We start from the raw sequence: 14,136 nt of genomic DNA on the forward strand, positions 1-14,136 counted from the left end.
GATGCATGTTTCACATAAATAATGTAAAGGTCAGGTAAAATGTGACATGACTACTATGATTTCAGACACTTCAAAACTATTGAATATGTATCTGATTTAGAAGCACATATGAATGTTGCACAGATATGATTTTTTGGGGGATGAAAAAGTCAAAATTGGGCCATTTATGCTCCCACGTAAAAGTCGTACATAGGTACCATTTGCCTGTTGTGCCTTAGTTTACCAAGATACACATCTTATGTAAACACACACACACATACACACACACTGCAATGCACTAACATGAATTTACTCACAAATGACAAACCTTTACTTCAAGTAGAAAAGATGTCAGTTGGTCCACTGCCATCCATTTTACATCTGATCAAAACAAGTCGTCCTCTAAAGACTTATGTTTAAAATTGCCACTTTAGTTTTATGTTTTAGGGGGAAAAGCATCTAACCCAGAGAGGTTATGTAGCAGCAAGGCGCTACTTATCAAATTCATTGATAAACCAAAATATTTCTCATCAATGATCCAAGAATAAACTGTTGCCGTCCATCAATCTACAGACAATTTTTAAGCACTGTTTTTAAGGATGTTTTTATGAACAGTAGAAACCTACGTAAATGATAGTACAAAAATGGGCAAATTGTGAATTTTGAATAATATATGCCCTATAACAAGGCCATGTACAAATATAGCTTGACAAACCTCAATGAACTGAAGGATTGATGGGAAGAAGCAAGGGCCAAAACTCCTCCACAATCACTTGAGAGGCTAATGAAGTTTCCCAGAAAACCTCAGTTATTGCCGCTGAAGGTGGTTGGTTTAAAAACTTTGCCATGACAGTAATGTGTGAAAAACCAGTGAGAATGAAGAGGGGTGCAACATTGTATCTTCCTCCAGCAAACCTCTAATTAAGATAAACGGGCATTTTCTTCCTGTGTTTGAGCCTGTGGAGCTTCATCACAAAGACTTAAAGGGAAGCAGATAGGAAACAGCAGCCACATTAAGTCTATTTGGACGTGATATTTAAGTTGTTTATACACTGTTGTATACAACCTGTCTTTATGCTAAATTACTGCAGTTTATATTAGTGTTTAATGTTTGCATCTTCTGAAACAGAGTAAATGCAGTGTATTCCCATGAGAAGTCTGCACAAAGAGAAAGATGTTCAGTATATAGACTGATCCCATCCCACAATTGTAGAGCTGCAGAGTGTAAACATATCACTGCAGACAAAGGTGAAAACCTGAAGCTGTCTGCAGATGGAGACGGTCAGTCGGGGACGGGGGGGATTAGATGTTTATAGCTGTGACTCTGTTCCTAATATAACTCTGTGTGGACCTGCAGCTGCTGTGGGACCAGAAACAGGTGGGATGTTTGACATGTCCGAGTCTCAGAGGAGCTCTGGCAGTCTTCCTTGCGGCAGCAGCAGAGAGATGAGACAGAAAACAGAGCTGGCTGGAGATTCACACTTCTCTTCATTTAACAGCACCACACACAACCATTACACAGTCTTTAAAGGGGATCTATTATACTCAAGTCACGTTTGCAAATTTTTGCACTTTCACTTGGGTTTCTGCTGCTTCTACCAAACAGCCCAAGCACTTTAAAAAACACTCAGCCATTCTGTGGCAATAAGTTAATGTTTATTTGCTGTCTGGAAAATGAGCCATTCCAAAAGCCACACGATTGTTAAGTCACATTGCCCTGTTACCTGGCAACCCCAGCAGAATTCCACCCATCACCTAGCAACCCCGGAGACCAGCAGCTCGTTTTAGCGCTGTATGCGCTGTATAATGGTTGCTGGAAAAGACAAGTGTTTTGTTGCTGACATGCCATCCAAAAACCACTTGCTGAATTCTTGTTGGCTGTGCAGGAGGCACCACTTCTGCTCTTCAAATACATATGGTTGTATAATTATGTATCTGTTTGTAGCCTTTTTCACATAGCGAGTGTAAACGTTGAGTTAAGAGTGTGGCCAGCAGCAACTTCTTTGGATTTAAAGTGAAAAGAGGCCCTAAAACAGCTCATTTTGAAAGGATGAGCAAAATATGCAGAACTGACCAGACTAAAATCTCAATATTTAGGAATGATTTTGTACAAAAAATGTTGTAAACATGTTTTTTATAGTCCATAGACCCATCCTAATCTGTTCAAGGAACCATAGCAGGTCACCTTAAAAAACCGAAAGCTTGGAAATGATGGAAAACCACAGCAAGCATGAATAAAGCTGGTTTGAATCAAAGCCTAAATGATAATCTAAAGTGACTGAAATTGCAATATGTGTGTTACATTGTCAGATGCATAGAAATATGATAATGGACTTTTCTTCAAGTTGTGTATTTTTATAAGGCAAAAAAGGGCAGAGATCCATTTTTGGACCTCTTTCCAAGTTTTTTTACAAACATGTGCTTCAAACTGTTAAAGTTATGAGGGAAAATGGTCAGACAGTTATTGCTTTTGTATACAAACATCTTTATGTCTATGAAAATAAGATGCAACCTGCATGTTATAATGCCATGATGCTCTTCAGCATGATTCATCTATTCAAGGTAAAACATGTTGAAGTTCAATCAGATATTAAACATCTTAGTCCAGATTTTAGCCTACATGAACCAAAGGGCTGCTCTCCATTTTCCTTTTTTTGACTTCTATTTATGTTTCGTCCCACATACTTTCAGTTCCCTTCTTTCTTTTAATCTGCTTTAATGCCCTCTTTGTTGGTGCTTTCCTTCCTTTTCCCATTACTCTTTCCTTCCTCATTTCCTTATAAAAGTTTACATTTCAATTCATCCACGTTTCCTTCCTTATAAGTTTGCAGTTATGTCATTCCAAATTCACTCTTTGTGATGTTAATCACCAACTTTAACTGCTCTTTTGATGTTGGGGTCAAAGGTTATGCAAGCTCAGCACCAGAGTCCATTTCTGCATACATATGTTTTTAAAGTAAAAATTCAATTTCTTTAAGCTTAAGTGCAGAACTCTTTTCTCTAGGAGCGTCAACGACAAAAACTAATTTAGAGACATTTAAAAGTTACAGGCCCTGTCCTGCACTACTGATATAAAGAATTAAAGGTACCTAACATATGAAAGACCTTGCTTGACCCAGAAAATAAGTTATGCATAGACAGAGCAGGAGTGGCTGTCTCATTTAAAGTTTGTGATTTGCATACTTCATCTAGTAAACTGTCCTCAATGAAGAGCCCGAACTCTCTGTATTCCAATAAGCGTAATGAAGCGTGGCCAGACGATGGTTTCGTCAAGCTTGCAAAGGTCTGCAGAAAATCTCAGACAAAAAAAGGAGGGATAATGAGATCTTCTGAAATCTCTCTGCGGTATATCTGGTTCTGAAAGTTTTCCAAGTGGAGATAAACAAATTCCCAAAGCTGTAGTTTTAGGAGTACAGGTCATATTTTTTTTAGATAATAGGTGGGTACTCCAAGAAAAAACACATCAAATCTTTCAGAAACACACATTTAGGGACAGCCTGGAGGTTGTTTGGAATGACAAGGTATGCAAAGAAAAGGTTACGTTGAATTTACCCATGAGTAATTGGGAAAAAATAGATTTAAACTGATTAAAAGTGCTCCCATAACCGTCTTATATGCATAACAGCAACAGTCTTAGCACTACAAAAGCTGATGTCAACAGTCTTCCCTATCTACTCTTGAAGGTACAGCTAATTATTGGCAAAGAAAATAATTGAATAGTACTCCTAGACTGGCTGCTTTGCAAACACCAGCCAGTAGTGTTTCAGGTAGCATTTAGCTTCCCAAGGTGGAAATAGGCAAATTTCCCCTAAATATTTTGGAGTTATGGTCCTGAACCAACAGTCATCGCCCAACTCAAAAGATCCAATCAGACACTTCCATTTTTTCCCCATCAGCATATCCTGGTTTTACTTGAGGGAATTCCATCTTAGCATCAATAGCTGCATTTTCACTATCCATAAAATTGTGCAATTTGGAATCATAAAAATAAATTAGCTTGATTGAAACATGCCAATATAAAAAAAGCAATGCTTTTCACTAAAAATTGTTTCCCATTGGATGAGGTGTTTTTTTTTTTTTTTTTTTGCTGCATCAAAATGAAAACACCCTTTTCACATCAGAGCATTAGTTCACTTTGCTTTCAACTAAAAATGGTAGATAACAGAAAGTGCTGAACAGTTTAGCTTTGATCATCAATGGTCTGTCTTGGAAATTTATTGGCAGAGGAATTTTGGTGACCAGTTTTCACTGGGGAAGAATAGAAGGTGTTGGGACAGGTTGATTGGCTTTTGTGACTAAAGTTTCAGCATTATGCACTAGCTATGTTTAAATTGACCACATAAGTGTGCAAACTGAAAATAAAAATACTGAATTTGCTTAGTGGAAATATGCAAATTTCAAAAATATGTTTTTCCATACAAGGTTTTTGCACTAAGTTGAGGTGGCTTTTCAGCTGCAGCAAAATATTGTGTCTTTTGCAAAACTGCAATGGAAACACTTTTTTCACATCACGAGTCATGTGATCAACAACCGGATGATACTACTGGCAGAAAAGATGACAAAGACCTTTTCTGGTCTTTGTCAGGAAATGGTAGGAGGATCATGTGAGGCATGTTTTCTAATGATGTGTCGCATGAACAAACTTGAATTCAAGTGTGATTTTAACTGAGTTTCTTATTTAATGGAAACAAGGCAACGGGGAATTCGTGTTTGTTCGACATTGGTGGAGTATAAAAGTTTTACACACATTTGTAATGAAAATGCAGATAGCATCTTCTCAGATTCAGCAACATGTACAATTCAACAGCCAGAAAAACTCCAACCCTGATGGGTATCACCCTCAGCTGGTGTTGGGTCGTGTGTCTGTCCCTCCAGAGTAAATCCAGACAGTAAGCTACAGTCGGTCACTTGTTGTTTATTTATAGCAGCCTGTTCCCCAGGGGTACAGAGTAAATGAAAACCAAATGTTGTGGGGAAATGTGGCAAGCAGCCCACCCGCTCTTTGGTGAAAAAAAGGTTGGATTTGGTGCCAAACTTCCTGGGTATCACTCCTCATGTCGATTCATCTATGAATGGGAGAGTGTAACTCTGCTGCTCTCAGGGACTTTTTGTTTGTAAAGTGGTGATTAGATTTCAGGAGCAGAGTAAAACAGAAGCAGAGCAAAGTGAAGGAGGAACTCTGCTGTAAGCTGGAGTCCCACCTCCCCGCCCACCAGCAATCACATGGAATGAGCATTCAAAACAAGACACTGAAACAAACTTACCATGTTTCCTTTCCTTTGCGTCTCCCCCTCCTGTGATGTACTTCTTTATTTCCCTTCCCTCTGGGCTCCCAGTGAGATCTGCTGAAAGCCGACGAGCGTCAGGCGGATAAAAATGGAACGGAGACACTGCTGAGAAGCTGCATGAGGCCTTCACTGACCAACTCAAAGTCAAGGCAGCCACCTCTCTCCTTTTTTTCCCCTCCCCTCTGACTTGTTCGACTGTCAGCTTTTCCAGCAACAAACCACTCCCCGCCTCCTCCAAACCGAGCCCCTGAGTTTGGGAGCCGTTTCCTGGACGCTCAGTGACCCTCCTCTCTGACGCTTTCCTTTTTTCTTCTCTTATTGCTCCAGTCTTGTGTCTCCGAGCTGCAGCTCTGCCTTCCTTCCAGATTTAGAACACATGTGGGTTTCGGGTCTCAAGTTTAAAGAGGCGGGACTCGCCCCAGAGTGTTATTTTGTCATGACAACCTCCTTTATTTTCCTTGTCTGCTGCCACCATGCTTTGTGGGCAAATACATCAGGCACAAGCTCCGGCCAGACGGCAGGAAGGTGCCTAACTGAGTGAAATGACCTGGAAGTTTCTCAGTAGCTGCAGTTCAAATACTCTAAACTGTTGCAGCAATGAGCTGCAGTGCTTCCTTGAACATGTAGGTATAGACATATGGACAAAAAAAAAAAAAAAAAACATCCTCATTACATTGTTGTTCAAAATCATTCTTAGATAATGAGGTTTTAGTTGCTCCGTTCTGCCTGTTTTGAGCTCCTTTCGTAATGAGCCGTTTTAGGGAGTATGGTCACGTCAAATCCAAATAAGCTGCTGCTGGCCACGCCCCCCGACTCAGCGTTTAAACTCACATGTAAAAATGGTTGCAAACAAATGCACAATTGTACAACTGTACATCTTTGAAAAGCATTAGCAAAGCCTCCTGCACAACCAACATGAATGGAGCAGACGGTTTCTGGATGGTAAGTCAACAACAAAAGACTTGTCTTGTCCAGTAGCCAGCTGTTTCTATGTAACGGTGCAGTGACTGATTGTCAGTCAACAATCTAAAAGGTTTTGTTTTTGTTAAGGAGAAAAGTTATTATGTTAGCTTAAATTTTGGAAAAGCATGGCTCTCCTTTTCCTCCTGTTAGCCGGGTCGAGCGGATCTCGTCACAGCTGGCAAGGAAACGGCAGGCACAATGACGTCACAGATCACATAGTTTAATTCATACTAAGCACCGCATGAATCCGTTAACAGAGCTGCAGAGGTACAGAGATATACATTTTATACAGACAACATGAAACAGACAACACGAAAACACATAAGACAGACAAAGGCGCCCACGTGGAGAAAAGATGAAAAAACTCTAACTCCGTTTTCTGGCCTGGAATTTTTAAACAGAAGAGGAGTTTCCCTATTTAATATATGCAAAAAAGGCGCTCCGTTCTTTGACCAATTAGAAACTCCCTCAGCCCTCAGAGAACTTGAAAAAAAAAACTCCCCTCATTGTGGCAAAGGTGTCTGTTTTTTTATCTAAGCAGAGGGCGGACTACCCCGTGGTCATCTCTGCCTGATACGGAAGATCCCTGGCGCCAAACGTCCTAAGATGAGATTTCACAGACACCTGCGTAGCCCCCACTCCCATTGGAATGCAAATTTATTGCTCTGTTGTGTCAATGGGGAAGAAAAGGCCCTGCTTCCCCCATGCTCCACAGAAAACTGTTCCAAATGAAGTGTTGGCTATCCCTTTACAGATGTCGTAAGATTAAGTGTATTTTAGCATTAAATAATCATTTTCCTTAGCATTTTCCAGACACCAAATTTACTTAGTGCCAAACAATTGTCTAGACTGGAAAAAAGTGCCCAAGTACGTTTTTGGGTCTTCATTACAGTCTTCATTAGAAAACACTTAGTGTCAAGTGCTTTCAAATTTACTTAGTCAAGCTTTATAATAGCAATTAAACGCAGATTTGGGTGTACTTCAGAGTATAAATGATGGTCCTAGTTACCAAAGACCTTGGAAACATTGATGACCTTGTTTTGCAGCTAACATTTTTGTGAGTTTAAAAGTTCTTAATTTATTTAATTTATTCTTGAATTGTTGCCAGGGGGAGGCCAAATGGCCCCTCGGCCACATTTTAAACAACCTTAATTTAGAGCAATTATGCAAAGAAAGACTGTGAGAGATCCACCAATCTTGTGAAATGTTAGAAGAAAAAAATGAGTGGTAGAAGCGGGTTGTTGCTGAAACATAAGATTAATTTAAATTTTTTCAGACTGTATGGTAGTTGCCAATAAATTTCTGTAGGCGGGCCTCAAATCTGCAAACAAAATAGCCAATATCTGCTTTCATTCTTTTTTCTCTCCCTTTTTTTGGCATCAAACCAGTGTGGTTTTGGTTGTTCTTCTGGCGAGTAAAGATTTCTTTCCTCCCAATGGCTCGGCAGACTGCATGTGCAAGTTTACTGCCAGATCGTCAGCATGTGAGTTATGAAGGAGAAGAAAGAACGATTTAAAGAATGCAAATTCCTCTCCCCCACTTTAATGTTCTGTGGCCTGACAGCGAGGGAGGAAAAAGCTTCAGAAAGCTTCTCCTACAAAGCTCCACTTTCTTTTCTCCCCGTTCTTCCTGCCTCCTCTCTTCACAGTCACACTGATCCCATTCTCTCTGCCGGCTTGTTTGTGGCGAAACCGATTCTGGTAGGTTAGGGGAATACTTTGTCCTTTGATGTTACATCAAGTAGTTTCACAGCAGAGAGCCTTTGATGGCAAAAAAAAAAAAAAAACCAACAAGGTGCTGTGTCATTTAAAAGAAGTTAAAAATCGTTTTAAATACCTCTACCCTCCTCCCAAAGAACAAAACAAAAACAACTAATTCAGATGTTTTCTTTCCTTTACCTCAGAGATATAAATGTAGCCAGTGTCTCTTAGCTTGGCAGTCTGAAAAAAAATGAAAAGAACAATAGGAGTGATTGTCCAGCAGATGAGACAAGTCCTGCATCTTAAGCGGGCAGCTGGGACGAAGGCCATGGAGCGGAGGGGAGGGGAGACGCTCCGCTCCGCGTCCCTGAGCTGCTGCTGGAGCTCCACTTGATGATGCATTAATCAATAAATAAAAGGGAAGCCCCCCTAATAAGGCTTCTGTAAAGAGAGGAGGAAAACCACAAGGCTGTAAAAATAATGAACATGTAAGCAGATCTACTTGAAGATAGAGAGATTGTTGAACAAGAAAAGTCATGCTCTACCACCATTTTAGTTTTGTTGATAGTTTAGGCTGAAGTCTGTGAAAAAAATTAAGTCGGAGTCAGTTTGCACCAATTATATATAAAAAAAAGAAAACACACACACAATACTGTGGACAACCAAAGAACCAGGACATAATTATTGTATGATTATCAATTCATAGCTCGGTTTCATTACAAATGTGCGCAACATTTTGTCAATATTCCGCTAATGTTGAAAAACAAACAAACAAAAAAACTTTGCAATTGTGTTGCTTCCATTAAATAAGAAACGCAATTAAAATCACACATGAAGTTTGTTCATACAGTAAGCCCCATGCCGCACCATCATCCTCCACCTACTTCCTGTTTTCTTCTTCATGGTTTGCGCCAGTGGCTACAGTTGTTGATGACTTGACTTGTATGATAAAAATAAAGTCTTTCCATTGGAGTTTTGTGAGATAAGCCAGTTTCGATCCTGCCAAGAAAACCACGTCATCACAGCTGCAAACCTTTTTATTCAAAAACAATAAAATAATGTAAAAGAATAAAATAATCATATTTTCCATGTTATGAGTGAAATAATCTGCCAGAGAAACTTGTACTTTTTCATCAATATTAGGAATTAATGGCTTAAAATAAGCTTATATATAAGTGGCTGAAAAGTAACGTGTGAAAAGTTTTGACTTGTTTCAAGTGTAAAGAAATATCTTCTCTACAAACTAGTTCAGAAACACTTGATTAGTTTGTGTTGTTGCAGTGCCTGATTAGTTTCACTTTTTCATGTTTAATTTATCTTATTTTATTATCCTGACCTTTGAAATATAACAAATAAATCCATGTCTGTGTAAGGATGAGAGAACATCCCTTTTAGTTACAGTTTAGTCTATTAGTTGCATTCTGGACACTTTTTACTCCCATCCTACAGCTTTAGCAGATATCGTTGTCCCTCCTATTACTCCAGATGTGTCTCTCACAATATTATACATGAAAGTTGTTGTTTTTATTATCTTGTTGTGCAAATCATACCTAAGGCAGATAAATCCCCCATCCAGCATCTTTGAACGAGAGCATCTGGATCTTTCCAAGCCCGGTTCTTTGCGTGTGTGAAAACAGCCAATTACAGAGTGAGACCAGACCGGTGACAGGGTTTAAGAGTCACTCCAAACGCCAGCGACCTTCTGTCTCAGATGCTGTCATAAATAAATATGACTATTTATTTCCATCTCCAAGTGGAATCAAATTACCTTCTGCCATGTTTGCTTTGTTTTGCACCTCAAGCTGTGAGCTGGATGCCGCTCGCTGAAATAAACCAGGCTGAAGATGCTCAAACACTGCAGTGAAACGTCATGTTTGCCAGAAGGTCTCTGAACGCCTCACTCATATCTAAACTGTGGGATGTTATGACTGCTTTAAGGATGCTGTTCATCTCAGAGTTAAGTTCTTACTTTTATTTGAGTTAAAAAAAAAAATCATTCCCTCATATTTCTCCATCAATACATTTCATTTTCCAAATGCAAATTACAGCAAAGAACCAACTCACTGGGGAAATATTTAGTAAATTCATAGTTGAGTAGAGGAATCTATGTTCTACCACATCTTTACTCCCACAGCGGTGCTCAGAGTTCAAAGTTCAACATAAAGAGCTCCTTTCCTCCAGAGCCCACATTAAGATAATGGTGAGCTTAGCTATAATGTAGCTAGAAGATGTGGTTAATTTTAGATAAAATATGCTATTATTTTTCAAGCTAACTTTCCTTCTGGAGCCAGAGAAACTACTTTCAAGCTGCCTTCAGTCACTGCTTTGATAAAAATCTAAAACACAATGCTCTGCAGACTCAGTCTCCTCTACAGGGTGAAAGTCTCTTTCTGCCAGTGTCTGTTGGATATTCAGAAACTCCCCCAGAGACGTTATCATCATGTTGATTCAATATGGTTTGCAGAGATGAATGGAGAGACAAAAATCAATAAATGGACTATCAGAGAGGCTTGCTTACTGACTGATGGACAAATAAACCAATGAATGGATGGATGGACGGACAGACAGATGAACAATCTGAATATGGATGATGAATGGATTAATGGGCAAACTGACAGTGGTTGGATGATGACAGATGGATGAATAATTGGATGGATGGATGAATGAATGGAGATGTTCTTCATTCTGAAATCTGAATGTTGGTGAGTAAAATCGGTTTGTGTGTGTTGCTCCTTAAGTGTGGTTTCATAGCACACACTTTACAATGATTTTAATTTATTTTGTTATCGCTGTGTGTGGTCACTCAGGTTTTGAAGATCATCCAACAACAAATCTTGCCGTGTGGACCAGGCATTCGCAAGCAGTTCAGGTAAACTTTCTACAGGACATCTAGAGATATACGTGCCCTGTAGATGAATGAAAACTACAGTAAATGCAACTTATTCTAACATCTGAACTACAGTTGGACTTTCCAGACGTTCTCGGCATGGAGCTTCGTAAATGTGAGGACAATTTGACATTGAGGATTCAGGTGTTTGGTGAGCTTCAAAAAGAAAAGGTTGAAGAGCTTCAAACTAATCATATGAAGTCCCTTTCATATGATTAGTTTGAAGTGGGAGAGGATGTGAGATCAGGGTGAGGGACAGACCATCATTTGCCTCTGGATAATTATAATATGGAGTACAGGTGACAGTGACTGTAACAAGGCTGGTGTTCTCTCTGTCTCTTAGTTAACGCAGCCGTACACCATGACGGACAGCAGCTCCTGACAAGGCGACCTTACGGGATGATGAGACTCAAAGTGTGAAGAAATTACAGAGCCAGATACAAAGTTCAGCCTCTGAGGTGTCATTTAGATTCACTGAAGAAAACGAGGATGGCTGAAAAGCTGACAGCTGGTGTGAACAAAAGCCCCGGGCAGGACTTGAAAGACAAAGTTTGACACATGTAGGCGCTGTTTCTGCTGTCACTCAGCGCCGCATGGCAAAGAACAAACAGGTGATTCAAAGTTTAATTCAAGCTGTTCCTATATGACAACAGCATCCCACCACTTAGACTTTAAACCTGTAACATGTCAGTTACAGCCTTTTATGCTTCAATTGATGGGTTACGGACTAAAAACGCATCTGAGGCAAAGTTGGTATTTAGATAAAGAGCATCTGAAAAGATGAATGTTACCTACAGACTATATGACAAAAAAAATCTAAAACATTCAGAAGACAAAGCTGGTTAGTTTGTCATCTACTCTCTAAGCTACTGTCCTCCACTTTTCATGGATTAGTTCTTGAGAAAAACAGATCCAGGATGGAAACCCAATCATCCTTCAGCTAAGCAGCACTCTACAGCTCAATGTCAAGTGTCCTAGGGACATATAGTATATAGTTTCCTCCCAGTGTTGTGTGCTGGGAAAACCTCCAAACAGAGGCATCCAGAAGACATCTTGATCAGAAACCCAACCGCAACTCACTACATCTAATGCTGAGTCGCCTGGAGTTTCTCTCCAAATAGTCACCGCAGGACCAGGGGATGGACTGATAGATGTCAAGAACAAGTAAAATTTCTTATATGAGCTGTGGATGTTACAATGCAAATATAAAGTTGAATTATATCTTTAGGATTTTTGTACAAACTAGAGACAATTTGCTGAGTGAACTCAACAACTGAAAGCAGCCATTTTCCTACAAGTTTGACTGACAAAGAGCACTTAAACTAAGTCATCTGGAGCTATAACAACTTTAAAATCTTAGAATTAGCATGCTAGTGATAAGATGCTGACATCAGCATACTCTGTACTGAACTTTATCAGCACAGGGAGCAGTGAATTGCACTGTGTACTGAACTTTATTGTGACTGTGTAAGATGTTGAACGTAGCATCAAGTAGACAATGACAGAGCTGAGTTTTCTAATTTATGCTAGTTAAACCAAGAATTAATGCAAAACATTTGTAAAACAAGAAAAGCATCCCTGACAGACTAGCACTTGGTGTGCTATTATCAGTTAAATTTGTAGCTGCAACGGTTCTCAAACTAACACAGACCTTGATCATTTCATTTGTAGAGAGAACTAAAACTGACGTGTTCAAGTTGCTAAGCTAGCATAGTTACAGTTGAAGATACTCAAAATAAAACTATATTTAAAGCAAAAATGTTGCCGTCCGCATTTCTGATCAAAACAAATACATGTAACCTGAGTACAAGATTGTACCTCAACATAAGTTATTAGGGCTGAAACGATTCCTCGAATGATTCGAGTACCTCGATATTAAAATTCCTTGAGAAAAATTTACCTGCCTTGAAGCTTTGTTAATTTATGTTTTATTACTTAGCGCACCGTGTTCTGGCCGGAACATTATTTGCGTTGCGTGGAGCTCTGACTTCCGCCTCTGTGTTCTTGACGAAAGCTAAGTGTTAGCAACATAATGTCCAATTTTCAAGTTCGGCCCGTGGGGATTTTATTGATTGATGATAATATCTGGGTTTTCATCGTTTTTGGGTGACCAATAGACATGCTTAAAATGACTGGAGTACGGCATCCTTTCTCCTCCGGGAGCTGCTGGTTCAGAGCGAAGAGCGCTGCAGGAGTATTTATACAGGTGAGCAGATAGACTGAACACGGTGGGCGGCTGAGTAGCTGATGCTTATAGTGTAAGTGTAGCTTTATGGACGAACCGCACAATAAATTTCATATCATATCATTCATTTTATCCGATTACTTGATTAATCGTAAGAATAATCTAGATTACTCGATTACTAAAATATTCGTTTACAACAGCCCTAATAATTCTATCTATGTTGTTTTCAGCTCTATGATTTTTTTTAATTAGCCTGAATTACTTTATGTCATACTTTACATTTTCATGTGCACCAGTGTGTTGTGAGGATCAGGGTTGAAAACCACTGGCATAATCCATCTTCACTCTTTAAACAGGGATAAAAACACTAAACATATTGCTCATATTACACCGAGACATTTAGTTTTGGTATAGAAAGCAGTGATTGTATTTCTGTTGGAGCGTGGTGATGTGGATGATGGGTTTGGCAGGCAGCAGACGGGACTACTCTGATGAGCTGAACACTCTGCTGGAAGAGAACAGGGAAAAGGAAGGGATGAAAAATGGTGCAGCGTTTAGCTCTGCTTGGCACCACTGCCGTAGGTTCATTGAGTCAGAAACGAGGGGGCCGTCTTGGTGGGGTGTGACTGTCACTGCCGGATGACAGATGGCATTCTTGGCCCTCGAAGGGAAGCAAGCGCAAGACAAGAGATAAGCATGGACTAAATATTTTACGAACAAGTGAAACCACAAAAATTACAGCAATATATATGGGTGGTTAGGTGGAAGGGCCTTGCCCAAGAGTTTCCTTAAATTTCTTGAGTGGATCAAAAGAAAATATTAACTCTAATAATACCACAAGCTCCATTGTACTTTGTTAGGATGATTTGTTTTTCTGTACTTTTACCAGTAAACATCTGGCAAACAGAAAGCATTTGCCTTGGCTGCCTCTCAATAATTCTCTCATTTTCCTGCCTTTCAGTCAAGCCGGTTAATGTCTAGTTTGTTTCTGGCTAGTTGGGCGTGTCTCCATCGGCAGTGGGATCCTCACTATCTTGGTGGACGTTAGCAAACATACTGCAGAAACACAAACTCTTACAAACTATTTTTGGTCTAGTTTCTAGTGCAAATAACTTAGTACATTTGAAATGAGAA

General features: G+C 39.6%; 1 protein-coding gene across 2 annotated transcripts in view; it reads right to left on the reverse strand.

The window, feature by feature from the left end:
- Window positions 1-14,136, reverse strand: part of sgcd (sarcoglycan delta) — a 158,491-nt gene that overhangs the window by 114,949 nt on the left and 29,406 nt on the right. Inside the window, exon 1 of one of the 2 annotated variants that reach the window (XM_023342311.1) lies at window positions 5,244-5,601. The exons of the other annotated variant lie outside the window; for it this stretch is intronic. Within the exon in view, the coding sequence (XP_023198079.1) occupies window positions 5,244-5,246 (3 nt within the window). The 5' untranslated portion in view covers window positions 5,247-5,601. Of the gene's footprint in view, window positions 1-5,243; window positions 5,602-14,136 lie in introns of those variants that run through there. 2 annotated transcript variants of the gene reach the window in all.

The sequence above is a fragment of the Xiphophorus maculatus genome, chromosome 11 (genome assembly GCF_002775205.1).
Source record: "Xiphophorus maculatus strain JP 163 A chromosome 11, X_maculatus-5.0-male, whole genome shotgun sequence".
In the NCBI taxonomy this organism is placed as follows: Eukaryota; Metazoa; Chordata; class Actinopteri; order Cyprinodontiformes; family Poeciliidae; genus Xiphophorus; species Xiphophorus maculatus.